The sequence below is a fragment of the Pleuronectes platessa genome, chromosome 11 (genome assembly GCF_947347685.1).
Source record: "Pleuronectes platessa chromosome 11, fPlePla1.1, whole genome shotgun sequence".
In the NCBI taxonomy this organism is placed as follows: domain Eukaryota; kingdom Metazoa; phylum Chordata; class Actinopteri; order Pleuronectiformes; family Pleuronectidae; genus Pleuronectes; species Pleuronectes platessa.
In genome coordinates, this window is record NC_070636.1 from 3,993,805 (window position 1) to 4,013,909 (window position 20,105).

Below are 20,105 nucleotides of genomic sequence, written 5' to 3' on the forward strand. Positions count from 1 at the left end.
AACGCACAGCAACAAATAAATAAGCCCACAAAGCCAAATTATCCGTGACATTAATCAGAGATGTGAAGCATTTTGTACACAGGGAGGGAATGAAAGAGAAAGTAGAAACAGAGAGCCGTGGGTGTGAAAAGGGCTTTTGAGTCTGGACTGGGGTGTCCCGCACCTGCGCTGTCTATTCACCCCACTGTTTACACACTGTCATCCACAATTAACACCTCCTGGGGACTGGGCCGCCTGCCCTCCTCAGGGCCCCTGGACCCGTCCAGGGCCCTTATGGATGCCTAATTGAGCATACCGCTCCGCTGATTGAATTAACAGCTCAGTCTCTGGGACCTTTTCCCCTTCCACTGAGGAGGGGGACTATTCCACACCCGCATGAGACCCCTGTACCGTCCCACAGAAGACAGAGCAGAGGGAGGGGGGGTGGTTGGTGGCTGAAGAAAGCGAAGGGTCAGGAGGGGTAGTTGTTGAAACTGTCCAGAAAACGTGTCCCTCTCTCTGTTGGCAAACCGAGGCTGGAAATGTGGACGGGGGGGCAACTAAAGGTCTCAGTCTTCACAGGACCACGGAGCTCCAGCAGGGCAGCGCAGTGAGCAGAGTGAAAACACTGGACTGTTGAGAACATGCATTATATCAACACAACATCGTCCATTTACAGGTTTCTCACAATCCACATCCTTACAGCTCATTTTCCATTTTTCTGTCTGTTTGGTGTAATTACTCAACAGATATCAAAATAAAAAGGATAGTCTGAAATATAAATATTTGACTCCAGTAATCCAGTATCTGCCTCTCGCAGTGTTGGAAGGGATGTTCCTGTAATGAAAGTATCATTACCATATTAAAATATTACAGTACAAGGAAATCCCTGCGGTGAAAGTTACTCATAAAGGTACATATTATAAAACTATTCAAATGTGCCTAAAGTAGCAAGAGTAGAAAGAAGTGATTCCTGTAAATGATACACTCATATATATTATTATTTTTATTGTTGTTGCATTTTTGTGTAACTATCACTTAATATTGCAGTTGATTGAGTCAGAGAGAACTTAAATGATCCAATGTAATATTGGGTAATATTATAATAATTTTTGGACACCGACGATAGCTGAAAATAAAAAATAGAGTAGTTCAAAGGACTGGAGCTGCCTTCATCGTGTTTGTTTACAGGTTCTGACTAGTTATTGATACGTTATTATAAAGATTATTAAAAAAATTCTGTAAACCTTGAGTTATATGAATAAATAAATCCATACATGCACAAGAAACATTGACAAAATAAACAAAAATAAAACTTGTTTTATGTATATATATATATGTTTTTAGCTATCGATCGCGATAATGTCATTACTTCGTTTCAAGTAATTCAAAGTTTTAAATCCTATTTACTGCAGGTTATAGATGCTGCCGTTCACTTTTCATAGTAATTCACAATATCTCCTATGAATATTAGAAACAGACTGATCCTGAATGTAAAACATAGAAATTACATAAATAAGACTGAGACAGCAGAGATCCCATCATCATCTGAGCACTGAACGTCCTGCTGCACCGAGCGAACCCCCCCCCCCACTGTCTCCTCTTTGGCACGACCCACTGCAGCTGTAGTAAAATATATAAATGTGGAAAGTAAGAATCCCTCTGGGGAGGTGGGAGCGCACTGAGGTCGACTGGACCCTCTTTATTTCCATGTCTTTCTCTGCACTTGTCAAACCTCGGAGCTCATGTCGAGCAGAGAATCAGGTGTGACTCTTGAGGAGGAATAAAACGGGTGAGTGGATTCCAGCCGAGGCTGCAGACTGTCGGGGTCGTTCAGCCCAACGTGGTGATTGTCTGCGTGTCTCTGTGCGAGCTCCCTGCTGAGGTCATGTGTTGCCTCAGTGTGAGAATTGGCTGTTTTAAGGCGAGTCGGCACATAGATCCTCCAAATGGCTCGGATGCTGCCCTCACTCTGTTATTCCAGCTACAGACTTCTTCATCAATCATTTGCTGGTGGACTCCAGGTCCTCGAACATATTTTCCAAAGCTCAGTTTATACTCTGAGGACTTGATGAATACTTTTGGTATTACCAACGTGTCAGTAATCATGCATGAAAACGACTTTTTGGGATGATGAACTTTCCCTGTTCACTTTTCTGGATACTTTTTAGTATTTGCAGAATATGTGAGTTATCCCTGAACAATTTATGACTGTGTTTAACAAAAATCTGAAAGTTAGATATGTTTGAAAACCTAGTTTCCACAATGGCAAACTACCAGCTGTCATTGCTGGAGTTGTCCAAGAAACAGAAATGAGAAAATAGTGACAGCTAATGAGGAAAAGACACGTGGCTGATTTTTACAAATATGTAAGTTTTTGCTGTTTTAATGAAGTAATTACTGACAAAACTCACCAGAAACAGCAAAAGTGCTCAAAGCAAAGCAAGAAATACTTCAGTCACTATGAATCATATCCACATAATGGAAAAAGAAACATGTTTTTAGTTTTAATTCTTTCAATTGGATTAATCAATGTATCAGTGCCTTGGCTGCAGTTATAGTAACTGTCAACATAGTGTATTTTAAAAAGGCTTTTAAATATGTATTTCATAGAAAATAGACTAAATTAGTTACTGAATTACTTTAGTCCTGGATGTGTTGATTTTGCGCATCTGCTCCATCACGACAAACATAATAGAAATACAGAGAGTTAATATTATCTGAATCTGGGAGGATTGGAACTTTCTTAATTTAACTTAAAACAGAAATAAATGTGATTTAAATTAGTCTCATTGTCGTTGTCCCCATCAGGACTGTGCACCTCTGGACTGGTTTGGTTCCCCGGGCCCTGGCCACCAACTGGGAGTAGCAGTGGTCTCCATGACCGCTCCGAGCGCCTCACCTCTCGATGAACCCCCCAGTCCAGCTCTGGTGGTGGGGAGCATGCCCAACCAAAAACAAAAACAAAAACACAGGAATTCTGTGGAGCATACCCCTGCACCAGTGAACTGTGCAGCAACCACCCCATGCCCCGCTCCCCTTTGGCCCCCCCTCCCAGACCCCATGCCCCCAGTTAACAAGCCAGCCAGCACGTTCCCTGTTGTCACTTGTTACCCGCTGTCCCCCTGATGCGGCTCACGGGCGGGGCCAATTAAATTCGCACTGTTCCCCACACCGGGTCAGGAGTTTAGTGGGTCACCATCACGGCCATTTTCACCCAGAGTTATCTAATCCTGGTTGAACCGCTCGGACTGGACAGAACCAGACCAGGCTGTTTAGATACAAACACACTACATCACTTTATATTATTATTATTATAACCTTGATCAGTAACTCATAAAACTATTAAAACTGATTCTAACAGCAATGAGCTGAAACTATCTCTGACAGACGCATCACAGTCAGTCTGTGATGCGTCTGTCGGAGAACGTGACAGACGCATCAACAGAAAAAATTTGCAATTATATTTATATTTTATGTTAAATTTGTTCACTCCCTAATATCTGTATCAGCAGATATGTATCACCCTAATATCTGGGGATACAGATATTAGGGAGGAAACAAATTTAACATAAAATCTAAATATAATTGCAAATCTTTTCTGTTTATTCTGTTTATTTAAAATTTTAATTTATGCACATATAGGCAAACATTGATATTGATACCAATATGTCCATGACTGTTTATGGGATACACAACACCCCTCAAAACACACATGTTCCTCAGAGAAAAAGACATGCACATAAAAAAAGTGGTAAAAATCTAAATAAATCATAAAGTGACTAATTTTTTCTTCTGCAAGGTTTATTTCAGACCTCAAGCTAAATCTGCTGCACAGGCATCAACCAGTCGTCACTCAGCAGATGTTAGTGTTCATCTTTATTAAATATCTCTGAGATCAGGGGCCACACCAGGTCTGTGTGGCTGAGATCCTGAAAAACGATTCAAGAAGCAGGAATGATGAGAAAACCGAAAATGTTCTAGAGTTAAATTGTTTTTAATGAAGCTCGTTATAAGCAGATAAACAGGCTGCTAATAGAGTGAAGTGAGCTCTGTGTGTGTGGGCATGTGTGTGTGTGTGTGTCTCCATCTATTAACCTGAGGCCTCTGCTACCCTCAAATCATGAATCTATGATATTACAGCGCCCTCTAGTGGTTGTATTGAGTAACTACAGCGTGTGGGTGGCAGCTGTTACACAATATGGGATTTACGATGTGCCACAGATACAAAAAAACTCAACATTATTAGATACATTCGTGTTTACCACACATTTTGTTTACATTATACGTATCTAATGACCGTGAATACAAATAATAATAATGATATAAATAATAAAGAATCATAAATGATGATGTTAACTGGATGAAATGATGATGAAGATGCTCGTAGAGACACACTGATGTACAGGCCTGCAGCAGCAGCAACACAACCACCAGTGTGTTGTTGTTGTTGTGTGTATTAAGCCTGATGTGGGTCCGCTGCACCGTGTGTTCAGCAGCTTCCCAACGAGCGGGCGGAGCTAAGGAGGCAGAGATGGAGGGATGATGATGATGAGGAGGAGGACAAGCAGGTGGAGACCGAGGGGACGCACTCTGCGCAGGGACCAACAACAGGAAGCTGCACGGGAGACGTCTGTGAATCGCAACCTTCCCCGCGGAGCCAGGTTTTCTGTGTCGATCGAGGAGGCCAGGAGGACGCAGGTTTGATTCCCGCTGACAGGCTCCGTCTGCAATCCGCCCTCCTGCAGCTGGAGGATGGCGGCGATGTGATGCTCCATCGCCGGGTCCACGGCCCGAGGCTTCTCCCCTGAAACCTGATATTATGCGGGGGACAAGGGGCGCTGCACGGATTACAGGGGAACAAAGCACCGGTTCAGAAAGAGCTCTGCAAACTGGCAGGTTAGTGTGTGTGTGTGTGTCTGTGTGTGTGTGTGTGTGTGTGGTGCGACATGAAATGAAGCCACAGGGATCTGACAACATTCATATTGTCCTCGTTGCAGCGCAGCAAACTGCAGCCGCGCATTAAACACACAATCCGATTCAATCTGTCGGATCAAGAGTCATTCTCGTTTTCATTTTAATGTAAGTGCATCTCTTTTTGACGTGTGTGTGCAGAGGAGGCTGCTGATGCACTGGAGAAGCGTCCAGGCCTCCCTGCGCCTCGTATAGATCCAACCAGGGATCTGATTTCCATCTTCTCTTCTCCTCTATCTCTTTATTTCATCTTCCAGTTTTTACTATGAGCTGATGATTTATGTATGTTCCGGGCCCTGGTTGGATTTCTAGGTTGATTGTGTGATGTAGAGTGAAAGATATGAGTAATCAGATTCTCTCAGCCCAGTAACTCGGCCAAAAATAGCTCCTCTATTAAAGGACGGTGGTGTGTGTGTTTTTTGTCACTTCCCCCCCGAAGGGGAAATGTCTCATCTGGTGTAAAATCACTGAGTGCATGAATATGTGCTCATGCATGCGAGCAGACTGAGTTCTGACCCTCCCCCACACACTGCCTCTCTCTTAAGCCTTGGACTGAATGTTATAATCCTCTAATTGAAACCTCGTCCCACTGTTTGATCCACATGTAGCACCCCCCCCACTGTCCACTTTCACCCCCTCACCACCTCTCCCTCTCTCTACCCACAGTATCACCCAACTATGGTCGACCCCTCGGAGGCTGAGGAGCAGAACAAGTGTAAAGGTCCACAGCTCGAGACGCCGGCTGTGGCCCCTGAACACCCCCGACTGCCGGAACAAGCCGGCGGCACAACAGCAGAAGAGGATGGAGATGCTGGTTTCGAGACGCCGCCCACCGGCAGCTCTGAGCCGAGCCCCTGCCACGCTGCCTCTCAGGGGGCGACGCCTCAGCAGCCACAGACTCAGACCGACCCGCCGCCCAAGCTGCACCTGGACCTGTACAACTTTGACTCGCCGGTTGCAGAGGGCAGCCGCTACGTGCTGACCAGCCCCCGCTCTCTGGAGGCATGTGCTCGCTGTGGGGTCAAACCTGTGGAGATGCTGGCCCGCCCGCTCGGCGACTTCGCCCGAGAGGCTCCCGGACGCTCCATGCGCGTCGCTACAGGGATGTTTGAGGTCTACGAGAGGGACAGGCACGCCAAACTGAGGCAGTGCCGTGAGGAGAGGGAGAGGATCGTCCGGGAGGAGAAGAGAAGGATTCAGCAGGCGACAGTCAACGGCAGCAGCAGCGTGTCGTCCTCCTCTTTGGATAAATCCTCCTCTGGCTCCGGTCAGCCTCCTAAATCTGGGCCTGCCGTGACCTCCAGCTCAGCCCTCGATGCTAGAGCCTCCTCCAGAGCATCAGGTCCAGCCTCTAAACCAGGTCCAGATGTTTTACCTAAAGCCTCCAGTCATAGCACCCCCTCTAAACCTGCCCAAGCAAAGTCTCCTCAATCCCTCAAAAATGGTTCTACGCCATCATCCAAGAGTTTCCAAGGATCTGCCAAACTTCCTTCGTCCTCCTCAACCGAAAAAGTCAAAACCCCGCGGCCTCTCTCGTCCGGTCCTCCCCCTGTAGTCAGGAAGTCCTCCGGTGGTAAATCCTCAAACACTTTCCCCAGATCAACACCAAAACCGCCTTCTTTCCCCAGAGCCAACTCCACATTAGCCTCCTCGGTGTCAAAGCCTGCAGGGCAGAGCTCTGGGGCGCCTCCTAATGGTGTAACAGGAGCAGCGATCTCTCAGCACAACGGACATCATGGATCTCAATCCAAGGGGAAAGTAAAAAGCCATTCAATGGAGTCCTTACAGCGAAGGATGGATCCTGTCTGCTGCTCCACCTCCACCACCACCACCAACACCACCACCACCACATGCACCTCCTCAGAGTCCGGGGCTTCCTCCTCTTACAGTTGGGACGGAGCACGAGATCACTGGGCGAAATTCTCCAGCCCCCGGGCTCGCACCATGGCGACCTTCAACTCCCTGATGGGTCGCAGCCTCAGCCTGGGCGACCTGAGCCACTCGCTCGCGACGACACAGAAGGTGGAGCGCATAGTGAGGGAGGTGGGGCGTCGAGGCCTGAAGGCCGTGTCCGAGCGCGACCGCAAGATCGCCGCCTTGATGCTCGCCAGATACCAGGAGGAAGACATCATGAGCCAGACCCGCTACGTGGCTCACCTCCAGTGGGACAGCGAGCGCAGGATGGACGAGCTCCGGCGAGAGCAGGAGGACCGGGAGAAGCAGCGTGCCGTGCTCCAGTGCCAGCGAGTGTGGCAGACACAGGTGTCCATCCGCCAGCGGAGACTGAGCCAGCAGGAGCGCCAGTCGTCAGCCGCCAAGATGCGTCAGGCCGAGGAGAGCGAGGAGCGCTGGAGGGAGCTGGCCGAGCAGCAGGAGCGCAGCCGGCTGCTGAGGCTGCAGCAGGCGGCACGAGAGGGGAAGCACAAGAAAGTTCTACAAGAGCAGAACCTGAAGGCGCTGGAGGAGGAGAGGGCGGCCATGCTGGAGCAGGAGAGGCTGCTGCTGAAGGAGAAGCTCACCATGGCCGAGCTGAAGAGGCAAGAGAAGGAGCACCAGGCCCAGGAGGAGAGACTGGGTCTGAACAAGGCAGAGAAGAGACGTCATGCCGCCCTGATACAGGAAATCGCTCGCCGGGAACAGGAGGAGAGGGAGGAGGCGAGGAGGGCAGCTGCAGAGAAGCTCAGTCGCTCCCTGGAGAACTACGAACAGATAGTGGAGCGTCGAGGGCAGGAGCTGAAGGAAAAGGCCAAGCGTGAGGAGAAGCAGATCCAGAAAGCACGCAAGGCTGCAGAGAAGCGTGAGATGCAGCAGCAGCAGCAGCTGGAGGCTCGAGCGAAGGAGGCCGAGAAGCGAGCCCAGCAGGCGTCGCTCGTGGCCGAGGAGAGGGCCAAGGAGAAGGCTCAGCGCGCCACCCAGAGCCGCCAGGAGAAGGAGCGCCTGCAGAAGCTCAACAGGCAGCGCGTGGCGGAGGAGGAGAAGCAGAGGCGCACGGAGCTGCTGCAGTCCATCGAGAGGAAGCTGGAGAAGAGCGAGCAGATCTTCCGGGAGAAGAGGGCGGTGCTGGAGAGCGCTCGCTCCGTGGCCCGGGCCTCGTTCCACGTGAGAGACAAAGTGCGGGAGGAGACCAACATGCGTACGTTTGATAAGATGAACCTGGAGGCGCAGCTGAAGGCCTGCATGGGCGAGAAGTGAACCCAGCGCGTCGGCGTGAAAACTCTCTGCTCCTGTGCTTGGCCTTCGTCATGACCCTCATCACCCAGCAGCTTCACCCTCCTCTTCCTCCTCCTCTCCCCCCACAGTGTTACTTTGCCCTGACATATCTTTACCCATCAGCTGCTTTGATTACATTTTGATCATTTTTATTCTATCTAAGCAAACCAAATCATTTTGTATCGGGGATGAAAGGAGACTCAGACTCCAGAGCCCGTGTGGGAACCCAGTAGACTCCATGTTAGACGAGAGTGCAGAGACTCTCTTTCTCTTTGCTCTCTACTTTGTCTCTCAGCTACCGAATGAAAAGAATCATTGTTTACCAGGAAGCACAAGTCCACGACAACTGCAGGGGCTTTTAAAGGAAGCACTCCTGTGAGGGGAAATTAAGCCGAAGAAGAAATCAAAAGCAGAAGAAAGACGACTCTAGAGCCCTGAAGCAAAAATGAGGGACCCGTATTTTTTATACATAAGAAATAAAGCCCCAGGTCGACAATCCAGCACAGGAAGTCCGTGGAACCACTCTTCCTCCCTCTCATCTTCGTCAAGAGCTACGATAAACAGTGAAGTGCTCTGAGAGACGAGCCCCCCCCCCCCCCTCCTCCTCTTCACAGTGGATCAGACACCAGCAGCTGCCTGGTGTCCCGACCAAGGTCAACAGGTACCAGTGGTTATTTCCTTTACAGGTTACGCAATGTCTGATGTTTTGTTGCACTGCCGTGGCCTTCAGCGCACGAAGTAGAATTACAGACAGACAGACAGACAGACAGACACACAGAGATAACCAGAAACATAACCCCTGGAGCCACCGGGTGTCGCCGGCCCTTGGGCAGAAGAAAAAACTCACTAACAAACACTCAAGCCGAGTTTAACAGAGCTCCGGCTGCACTAATCCTACAATCTCTCTCAGATTGAAAAAAAAAAAGAGAGGGCGATGCACCCACTGATGGAGCTGTTGCCATGGCGATAGAGATGGGATGGAGCAGCAGGAGGTGGATGAGACTGCGTGGGATCTGTGGGGGGGGGTGGATCTGTGTGGCAGCAGCTCCCTCTGTTTCTTTAGAGAGTTATGGAGAGAAGGTTTGTTAGATTAAGGTCAGTGAAAGGCTGACCAATGACCACAGCCCCTGACCCACATGTGACCAGGAAGTAGAACGAGTTTGTCTGGACTCCTGATAAACACCAGAATAAAATCCAGAATGAATTTGACATTTGTAGCATTAGCGTAGCAGAGGAGCGGCTGATGGCGCCGGTTGAGCCACACGGCTGCCGGAGGATCATCGAGTGGAGGCGACGTGAGGGTGGAGGGCGAGTGGCAGGTTGTGATGTCAGGTTACATGAACACACAGGAGCAGAACACAACATGTGAACACAACATGTGAACACAACATGTACACAGGTACGACTCTAAACATGAGGTCACCCTGACTTGTGACATTTTCGTCAGTTCAAGTTTTATTACTTTTTTTAAATCTCAATATCATATGAGATAATTTGTCTTATGTGTTGTCATGATCAACATATTGTGTGATTCTATATTTTTACATGTTACTGTTTTATCTCTTTATTCATGAAGAAATGACATCATGAGCAATTATATCTCTTTATTTTGCTTTATTTATTAAATTGTATTGTTCTAGAACAGGGGTGTCCAAACTTTTTATCCCGAGGGCCAAATATAGAAAAAAATACGAAGTTCTGGGCCACTCACGCCGCCATGACGCCACGCCCCCCTGCCCTGGAGCGGACTGTTGACAGTGGGGGGGGGGGGGGGGGGGGGGGCGTGGCGGCCTTCTGAGGGACAGCTGCAATACAGTGGGCCATAGTCCATCACATTACATTTCATTTAGCTGACGCTTTTATCCAAAGCGACTTACATAAGTGCATTCAAGGGTACAAACCCAGAACAACGAGAATCAAGAAAGTACAATTTCTGCAAAATAGAGCAAAACTATAAAGTACTATAATTAAGTGCCATTTAAGTGCTACTAAATTGTTAGTTTAAAAAAAAAAAAAAAGTTGTTGTGTTGAGGCGGGCCAATTTAAAATGGATGGCGGGCCGCAGATGGCCCGCGGGCTGTAGTTTGGACAACCCTGTTCTAGAAGATGTTATCAGCTTCTAAACCACTGACACCAAACCAGACAGGGAGGTCAAGATAAAGTGTTTCCCATATAAATTTGACCTAAACAGAATTCTGTCTTGTTCTGTGCTGCAGGTCCTGGTCATGTGACCTTAGACCCCCCCCCCCCCCCCCCCCCCCCCCCCCCGCCAGCTGAACGTCTCTCCTCCTCCAGTGGATCCACATCAAAGTTTTTTCTATTCAACCAGTACCAGTGCCATTTATCGTGCTGCTAATGACGGGACGTGAGCCGACAACCTTTCCCCTGAGGAAATGAAGAGACTTCCACGAGGTTCAAACAAAGCTTTATTAGCATCAGGCATGTTGCTCAGTCCTTTCAGTGACCCTCTGTCTTTCCTCCTCCTCCATGGTTCTGCTGTCAGGTCACATCTGTACATTATCATCATCTGCTTGCTTCTGTTAAATTTAATTGAGTTGCTTGGACAGTAACAGATTTTCATATGTAGCAATAATGAAACGGTTTAAAAATCAGACACACGTCTGAGATCATTGTTGTCTTGAACGCTCTGTTTACTCACATCTGGACAAACGAGAAGAATAAAACAAACATTTTTCGAGATGGACGTGCATCATCTTTTCTATCTGCTAATCAACCTGTGAATATTTTATAATATTTTATACTTGTACTGATTTTATATTCGAAACTGCATTTTAGAAAGTGATGAAAACTCTAGAAAGTGAAGGTACGAGTCTACAGTCACACAGTGGTCTCTACACTATCATCTCTTCATGTGCTACAGTGTGGTGGAACTGGTGGAACCTATTTACACCAGTAAGTCCCATTTTAACCTGTTTTAAATCAGTAAAAGTTCAGTTTGTACTTAAACATTTTCATTTTCTCTCATCTTTGTGAAATATTGAATCACGTTAGCTGTTAAAATTCTTTAGATGAAACCATCTGAGAAGTTTAGAGGGTAAAATCTCTTTACATGTTCAGGAAATAAGTCGTGGCTTCATATTTAAGTACCTCAAAAATATATACAAGTACAATACGTAAATGAGTAATACAATGAGTAAATATACTTAGTTCAGTGTTATTCACAGGTTTGATGAGGACACTGCTGTTGTAAAATCTAAATCTTAAATCATTTTTCAGTTAAAACAGTTTCATGGACGACAGAACAACAGGGACTAAAAATCTGTTTCTTTCACTTTTGGTTTTTCCAATAATAATAATAAGTTGATGGGTAGAATAAATAGTTTAAGCTTCATTCACATGTTTTTGATTGAAAACTCATCGACTCGGCCACAGAAACGTCTTCTGTCCACATTACTCTGGATTTAAGGATTCTGTGGTTCTGTCCATGTCCATGAAGTGTTTTTACAAACTGAATATCAGGTTTAGTCAGAGTCTGTTAAACTTTATTTTGAAGCATTTCGATTTCTGTGTGTTCCTCTTTGTGATGGGGGGGAGGGGGGGGGGTGAGGTTCTCTACTTCACTGACTGAGGAGGTAAAGCTCGGGACCGTCTCTCCCGTGGCACCTCGCCCTCTCTCTCCTCTCAGGTGCTGGAGGCGTCCTTGCGAGTGATGATCTTGTAGACGCTCTGTCGGAAGCTGCTGTCGGTGGTGAGGCGCCGGGCCGTCTCCCTCAGGTCCTCCATGCTGCCGCCCTCAGAGCCGGAGACGGCGAACGACTGCGAGTGCTTCACTGCAGAGAGACACCGAGAGTTCAGGACTCCAACAGGAAGCTCATTGAATAACATCTAATAACATAACAGATCACATGAGACCCTTAGTCTATCAATAGAAAATATACAGACAGAAATTTTTATAATTAATGACTTGTTTTTGATTAAATGAGCATTAATACCAAACTTTAACTGGTTCCAGTTTTTATCTCATGTAACTTGAAAAGCTTTAGTTTTTTAACTCTTGGTCGGATAAAATAAGTAACTTGAAGATATTTGTTTAATTTAACAATAAATCAATAATACGAATAATCATGAGTTACAGCTCTATATATCACAAATTGTCTCATTAACACATAACTAGTGTTATTGTGATACTCAAATCAAACAAATACACAGTTTGACAAATTTAAAATAATAATAATTTGGAAGTTCAGATCAAAACAGACAAACTTCAGGCTGATATTTAGCTTCAGGGGCAGAATGCTGAGGGATAAGAAGACATTCGTTGTGTGTAGCTGTAGATGTGAACCCAGTGGGTTCAGTGGGAACAGGTTGTGTCTGTTGTGGTCGTCCCACTCACACCAGTGGCGTCTGGACGCTCTCCTCTGGATGCGGCAGCTCTTGATCCTGCGAGCGGCAGCTTTGTGGAGATACACAGCGTTCTTCATGATCGCTGGAAGCTTCGCCTCGATCTCTGCTGCACAGATACACTCCTCAAAGAACTCTGGACACACACACACACACACACACACACACACACACATCAGATACACAAGGGTGCTCACTGTTCTCTGAAATCTAAACTTGTTGATAACAGTGAATCAGTGCAGTTAAATCTTATAATTTCCATCATGATTTGATTACACGGAGATGATGAACAGTTGAGATTATTCTCTCTCAATTTAATCACAGACGATTGAAATCAAAACAAATTTCTTGTTTTATCTTGATATCATTAACATGTAATACACTTTCTGTCCAGATGGAGGCAGTCACAAGAGTGTGGGTGTGTGTGTGTGTGTGTGTGTGTGTGTGTGTGTGTGTGTGTGTGTGTGTGTGTGTGTGTGTGTGTGTGTGTGTGTGTGTGACAATTCATCTGGAGGAGTAAATGTGTTGAATTAGAGGTCAGGTGTGTATTTCATGTATTTGACAGAGATACTGAAGATAATCTAAATTCAAACCAACACAAAGTGAAACTGTCAGATTAATAAAAGTGACTGGAAACATCTGGAAGGTTACTGGAGTTTTGTTTTAATCTGTATCAACCAGTTTCCTCAAACTGGATCTACCACATGCAGATGGGGGGGGGGGCCGTGACGGATGCACTCACTCCTCAGATGAGTCACGTCCCCCTTCATCTTCTCGTCTCGCTCTTTGGTTCGTTCCAGTGAGTTCAGGCCTTTCTCCAGATCCTGCAGAGCCTCCTCCGCCTGCTGCAGCTTCTGCTCCAGCTCCACCCGAGACTGGATCTCCACCTGAGACACACACACACACACACACACACACACACACAGAGGTTACAGATGAGTCACTTCTCTGGATATCTATGGAAACTTCAGAGGATCTACTGTTGAACCACTGAAGGAAACTCAGACCAAACTACATCATCAATCAGCAGATCCTCAAACCTCCGCCGAGAACCAACAGTTCCTCAAATTCACACCTCACACACTCAGAAGTAGGTCTCCTCTATATGTGACAGATTTTGAATTATTCTGTGGGAAATGAGTGAAAATGTAAAATCTTGCACTAATGAAGAAAGTGAGAAACAGTCCTGTGAAACTATCAATCAGAAGCCTGGTGGATGCTCAATGTGCTGATGCCCTCATGCTGACTCTGACCTCATGCTGACTCTGACCTCATGCTGAGTCTGACCTCATGCTGAGTCATGCTGCTGAGTCATGCTGCGTTACCTTGAGCTCGGCCTCAGTCTGCTGTTTGTCCACAGTGAGCTGACAGAGCGACTGCTGCAGCGTCCGGGCCTGAGACGAGTAGAACTCCCTCTCCTGCTGCAGGTCTCTAGCTCGCTGGTCCTTCTCCTTCAGCCTGAAGCACAAGAACCAACATGGAGCACGACGCCCGGATTTAAAAAAAACTTCTACAAACTCCATCAGATTAAAAATGATGCTGCTTTGTTGTGTTTGTGGAATTACACACTAACACACAAACACACAAACACACACCTGTGGTGTAGATCCCAGGTTAAAACAGCAAACACAGAGAATTGTACAAAACATAATTTTGCATTTGTGAGACACTCAAAGAAATAGTTTGACCTTTGGGGAAATAAACTTGAATAAACTGCCAGTTCTTGAATTTCTATATTTTGTGTATAATTCTTCCTATTTTATTTTTATTCTATTCTTTTTTTATCTGTATCTATTCTGTTCTGCTGTAAAACTCACATTTCCTACGAGGGGATCAATGAAAGATTATCTATCTATTACCAAACAGATGTTTATAAGGTTTCTGTTGTAATTAAATATAAATAGTTATTGTAAAATAAACATGTTTCCTCTAAGTAACTTGAATTGAACTTTGTAGAAATGAGACAGTGTGAGTGTTTGTGTATTAGTCTGCAGCAGCTGATGGAAACACGAAGCTGTGAGTCGCCGCTCGACATCAGAGCTGCACAGTCGATACCTGCTGCCTGTGAGCGGCTGCTGGTGGTTCAGGGATCAATACACATTTCCACAAGTAGTCACATCCTCTGAGCCATTAGCAAACATTGCAGCTGGAAACAGCCGAGTTTGACCCTTCGGACGGTGGAACACAGTCTGAAGCTCAGAGTTTCTCTGCAGCCGATGAATAATCGAGTGAATCAATCTGAGTTTCCAGCCGGAGACAAGTTCTACTCTGTGGATGTTGGAACATTCAGAGTCGCTCACTTCTCGTCGGCCAGCTCCTTCTCCTTCAGCAGGAGCTTCATCTGCTCCTCGATGTGTCGCAGGTCCTTCAGCAGATCCCCGTCCCCGAGCTCGTCTCCGTCCTCAGACGACTTCCTGCAGGAGCTCTCCCCCTCCTGCTCCTCCTTCTCCTCCTCGGCCTGCTCCTGCTCCTTCACCCCCAGGAGCTCCAGGGTTCTCTGCTTCTCCTGAGACAGCTCCTGCCAAACACAACCACAGACTCTCAGTCCAGGAGGATCTAGAGGAGCAGAGTGCTGCGTATAGCACATGTTAGATGTCATAATGTCTCATGTTTATTTAATTAAATTAAAAGAATAGAGAGTGTGGAGTTCAAACTGTAAATCAAAGTCCACTTACTGGCTCTGCTGGTAAATGCTCCGGGAAACGCTTCAGTGTAAATGGACCTGGAGTTCAATTTAAAATCTGCCCTTTCTTGTTTATGTTTCTTTCTTTGTATTGTTTGTTTGTTTGTTTTTGTTTTTTCTAATAAAATTGGACTCTACTCCTAAAATCCCTCATTTGTCAACGTGTGATATATTTATTTAAAACTAGTTTTACTCTTAAACATATTATAAATATTTTATTTCATGTGTAAAAAAGATTATACTTAACAAATAAAACCACAGAGAATTAGGCCACCATGCTTTTTGCATTGAAATCCTTTTTTCGGGGGGATTCATATTCATTCACTGACAAACCTGTCGTTAAACAGGATTTGAGCCTGATGGATTTACCAGCTGATGTTTAACAGATGAATCAGGATCTGGGTCTAAATCGACCTTCACAGAAGCTGCAGGAGAATCTGTGGAACGTGGATCTGATCTTCTCTTCTCATACCTCGATGGATTTCTGCAGCATCACGGTCAAGCTGCTCAGCTCCTCCTTCTCGCTCTCCACTCCCTTCAGGGACTGAGTGGTTCCGTCCAGGTCTCTGTCCGCAACACAACCAGTTACTTCACAGGCTGGACTGAGGCTGCTGAACGTGACCAGACAAGAGGAGAGTTCTTTACTGTTTGATTTGCTCCTGCTCGGACTTCAGCTCCACAACCACCTCCTCGAACTTCATCTTCTCCTCCGCCAGGACCTGGTTGAGACGCTCCAGCTCCTGCAGGTGAAGAAACACGGTCAGTGTCATCACAGACAAACTGAACGATGAACTCAAACATTAGATCTTTCTCTAACAGGAGAAAAGGGACAAAATACTTTATTCTAATAAGTGAATCTTGAAAAGTAAAAGATTCTGTAAATCTTAGTAAAATCAGTCGGATTCTTCACATTATTACTTTTATGAAAGAAGAATTAAGAAAGTTCTGCTCAGCTCAACAGATGAACTACTCTAACTACTAACTTATAACTAATAACTAATAACTACTATTACAACTAGTCAAAATTTCAAGAAACTCGTTTTGTTACTTTTTGTGTAATCCTGCTGAAAGTCACACAAACATATGGTCTGTTTTATTTGACATATTTACACCAGAACCTCCTTGGTGAAGGCAACTTTGTGTATTTATCACACGTCGCCTTCTTTGTGTAAACTTTGAGTAAACATGTCTCACCTCTGTCTGCGCCCGCTGTTGACTGAGCTCCTCAGTTTCTTCCATCAGTTTATCTGGAGTAAAGGAAACAAGACAGGTTCTCACAAACAGCTTCATGTTGGTTCATCTTCTCAAAGAGCTCAGACGCCGTCCTCCATGTTTACCCAGATACTCCTGCTTCTCCTTGGCCAGCTGCAGCCCCTGAGCCTCCAGACTCTCGATCATGGCCTCGCCCAGCTGAGCGTTCTTCCACGTGCTGGGGGGGGGGGTTAAACAAAGTTAAACAAACTGTTCCCTCAGAAGTTCAGGAGTTCTATCAGTTTGTGTCACATCACTCACACTTTGCCCGACTCCTGGAGCATCTCCATCCACTGGAGCTGCTCCTCCTCGGACTCCGCAGCCAGGACGATGGTTCCCTGAGGAGCAGAGGAACAACCGTCTAGTCAACAATAACAAATAAACAAAATGAAGATGATGCAACTCGCTCGTGTCTCAGTAACATCAGTGTGTTACGTCTGCTGTTTGTGTCTGGATCAGTCGGATTCTTCACGTTATTACTTTGATGAAAGAAGAATTAAGAAAGTTCTGCTCAGCTCAGCAGATGAACTACTCTAACTACTAACTACTAACTACTAACTACTAACTAATAATTAATAACTAATATTACAACTACTCCAAATTTCAAGAAACTCGTTTTGTTACTTTTTGTGTAATCCTGCTGAAAGTCACACAAACATATGGTCTGTTTTTTTAATATATTTACACCAGAACCTCCTTGGTGAAGGTAACTTTGTGTATTTATCACACGTCGCCTTCTTTGTGTTTGTTTGTGTTTATCTGTTGTGTGTCTGCAACTGCACGTGTGAGTCTGATGAATGAGGAGGAGACCAGGTTCTCACAGTGAAATCCTCCAGGTTGATGACGATGGCAAACGGCATCCCCATGTTTTCATGAGCCGACACCACACATCCTCCCAGAGGGATCACGCCCTGAGACACAAACAAACATACCATAATAATTAAATATCATATCATATATCATCTTAATATGAGTCTGGATTATTACACCAGGTACAATATCTTAGTTTTTAACAGCACGAAAAAAGCTTCTTCATCTTTTCAAATTATAACCAAACCCACTTGTTGAGGTGCATGTGAGAAAACTTGTCTTATTAATAAAATGGGCAAAAAAACCTTAATGTTAATATCTAAATATTCATATGTAGATATCCATGTGTTCCTTCTCCTTCCCCTCACGGTGTCAGTGTGGTGGAGGAGGCAGCCGCTCACCTTTGGGTGGATGTTGAAGTACCTGTTGCTGTCGAAGCTTCTCTTCTCGCTCTCGGCGTAGTAGAGCAGGAAACTGTCCTTGATGATGAAGAACCTTTGAACCGAGGAAGAGGATAAAGCAGCAGAGAGTCAGACCTGAGGAGCCGAGAGGAACCCACGTCTGCTGAGCAGCACGGAGAAGTCATGTGATCGCCTCGTCCAGCTTCACATTAAATAAACCCATATAGATGCTTTATTTAAATAGATTTGATTTAAATATTCCAACAAACTCTGATTCCTCTTTATCCTAAACTCTCAACATTAAGTGTCTTTAAATGGTTCTAAATAATTTCACCATCACAGTCACCTGCCCAGTTGATACTGTGAATAAGCTGCTTATGTATTTACTGTATCTAATGCTGCTGTTTTATGTTGAGCTTCAGATGTTTCTGACGTCGACTGATTTCGTCTTTTCTGTGTGAAACTGTTGGACCTTTAAATTTGTTTAAAGCAACACCAAACATAACTTTAACTGAGGATCAGCGCCCCCTGCTGCCACACCTGGTGTCTGTCGAGCTCTGACAGCATAGACCGTGAATATTAACCATGATCCTCAGCTTCCACCAAACCCTGTTTAGAATTCTTTCATATTTTAAAAGTTTCCTGCTGAATATTGGCGAATTGGAGTCTTTGGAACAGATCTACAGTTCAGCTTCACTCTTCAGCTGAATGTGGACAGTTGAATTCTCACAGGAGATCGAACCCAATCACCAGAGTCACAGAGAACAGACGCTCAGGGAATGAAAGAGGAACTCAACCATCAAACTCAATTAGAAGCTGATATATTGAGGTTTGTCTCCATCATGAAACCGGATCAATTTTAATCTGGTGACGAAAAACTAAATTCATAAACCCGCTGAGTCGCTGTTTTGGCAAATTCAAATTGTTTTGACCTTTATGACGGAAGCGAAGGTCACATGACTGTGCTGCAAATGGATTCTCTGGATCCCCCCCCCCCCCTCCCCCCTCCCTATTGTTGTTTGAACCGTTATGTAAACTAAGAGCATTATCGTGACATAAGGAACCAATCCAGGCACTTTACCGTCCAAATATATTCTCTCAGGACACAGTGAGGCCGGGGAAACGTCTGAGCACTGGTTGACCTGTCGTTACATAAAACACTTCACTAACACACACGTCACCAGTCTGGCTTTAAAACCCCGACTGGGAAAGAGGTTAATGATTCAACAGCAGGAAAACATTGAGCAAAGACATTTTGAACTGTGGCTGGAGAAGGAAATGAAAATTAAATAAAGATTCTTCACATGTGGGTCAATAAAGGATCAATTTGTTGTTGAGTATATTACAGACTTGAGTTGTTGCTCTGTGAGTATTTAATGTTTTTATTGCCGTTCAGAGGAAAGTACGTTTTTTTAAATTAAATAAAAATGTGATTTCCTCTGAACTTGCCCCGGAGTCCGACCCTCAGCTTTCTACGGAGGCTGGACAGTAGCTGCACTAACATGAAGCTCTTTGTGGAGTTAGAAGATGAAATGACCTCAGACAGAAATCGAACCTCACCTGCGGGACCACTTGGCCGACGGGCGTCCGAAAGGCCTCTTCCACAGGACGCCGTGCAGCTGCACTTTGGTGCTGATGTCCAGCCGCTCGCTGTCCGACTGCTCCATGGACGTCCAGGGCGAGAGCAGAGAGCTTCTGGACGAGGACGAGAACATCCTCTCCGACAGCAGCTCGCCCTGGGAGGTGGAGCGACACGGGGAATATCAATAGAGAAATAAAGCCGAATATAGTCAATCAATGACAATTAGCCCAATGGCACCCGGTGGCACACACACACACACACACACACACACACACACACACACACACACACACACACACTCACACAGACACACACACAGTGCAATGCAGCTTCAGTGCAAAGCAGGAAAAGTAGCAAACAAATTCCAATAACTCAGCCGGGTGGAAAGATGCAGCTGCCAATAAGCTGATCGGCTGGAGGCAGACTGACGGCAGAGACCAGAGGAAAGCAGGGATGACACAGGGATGGAGAGAGAGAGGGAGAGAGGGAGAGGAGAGGAGAGGAGAGGAGAGGAAGGGGGGGGGGGGGTACTGGGAGGTGATGGGTGAGGGATATCTGAACCCAGTCGATACGTCCCTGTCGGTAAAAGCTGTTGTTCACATACTGTGGTCACAGGAAAGGTCTCCAGCTCCTGGCAGCTCTCTGGTCTCTTCCCCCCCCCCCCCCCCCCCCACGAGCAGCAGCCGTGAATCAGGGGAACATCTGTGAACCGCTGCCGCTCGGCTCTCGAGCAAAGAGGATGGAGAAGCCGAGCGTTAACATGCAGCTTTAGAGTCGTGAGTATCAGATTAATTCACAGAGCATGTGTCAGACTGGACGGACACCAGATTATAAAGATATTAACAGCTCAGCC

At 45.9% G+C, this 20,105-nt stretch overlaps 2 protein-coding genes across 2 annotated transcripts; one reads left to right on the forward strand and one right to left on the reverse strand.

Annotated features, from left to right (window-relative positions):
- The first annotated feature begins 5,631 nt into the window (after positions 1 to 5,631).
- On the forward strand, positions 5,632 to 8,145 carry ccdc177 (coiled-coil domain containing 177). Its single transcript, XM_053435310.1, has one exon. The coding sequence runs from the start codon at positions 5,632 to 5,634 to the stop codon at positions 8,143 to 8,145; it is 2,514 nt and encodes an 837-aa protein (XP_053291285.1).
- Positions 8,146 to 11,805: 3,660 nt separating this feature from the next.
- On the reverse strand, positions 11,806 to 19,385 carry plekhd1 (pleckstrin homology domain containing, family D (with coiled-coil domains) member 1). Its single transcript, XM_053435134.1, has 13 exons — positions 19,231 to 19,385; positions 17,671 to 17,764; positions 17,281 to 17,370; positions 16,721 to 16,797; positions 16,546 to 16,637; positions 16,403 to 16,455; positions 15,854 to 15,948; positions 15,681 to 15,774; positions 14,826 to 15,043; positions 13,851 to 13,983; positions 13,268 to 13,412; positions 12,518 to 12,661; positions 11,806 to 11,954 (listed from the first exon to the last, which is right to left on the reverse strand). Exons 1-13 carry the CDS (start codon positions 19,383 to 19,385, stop codon positions 11,806 to 11,808), a joined length of 1,539 nt encoding a protein of 512 aa, XP_053291109.1.
- Positions 19,386 to 20,105: the final 720 nt, after the last annotated feature.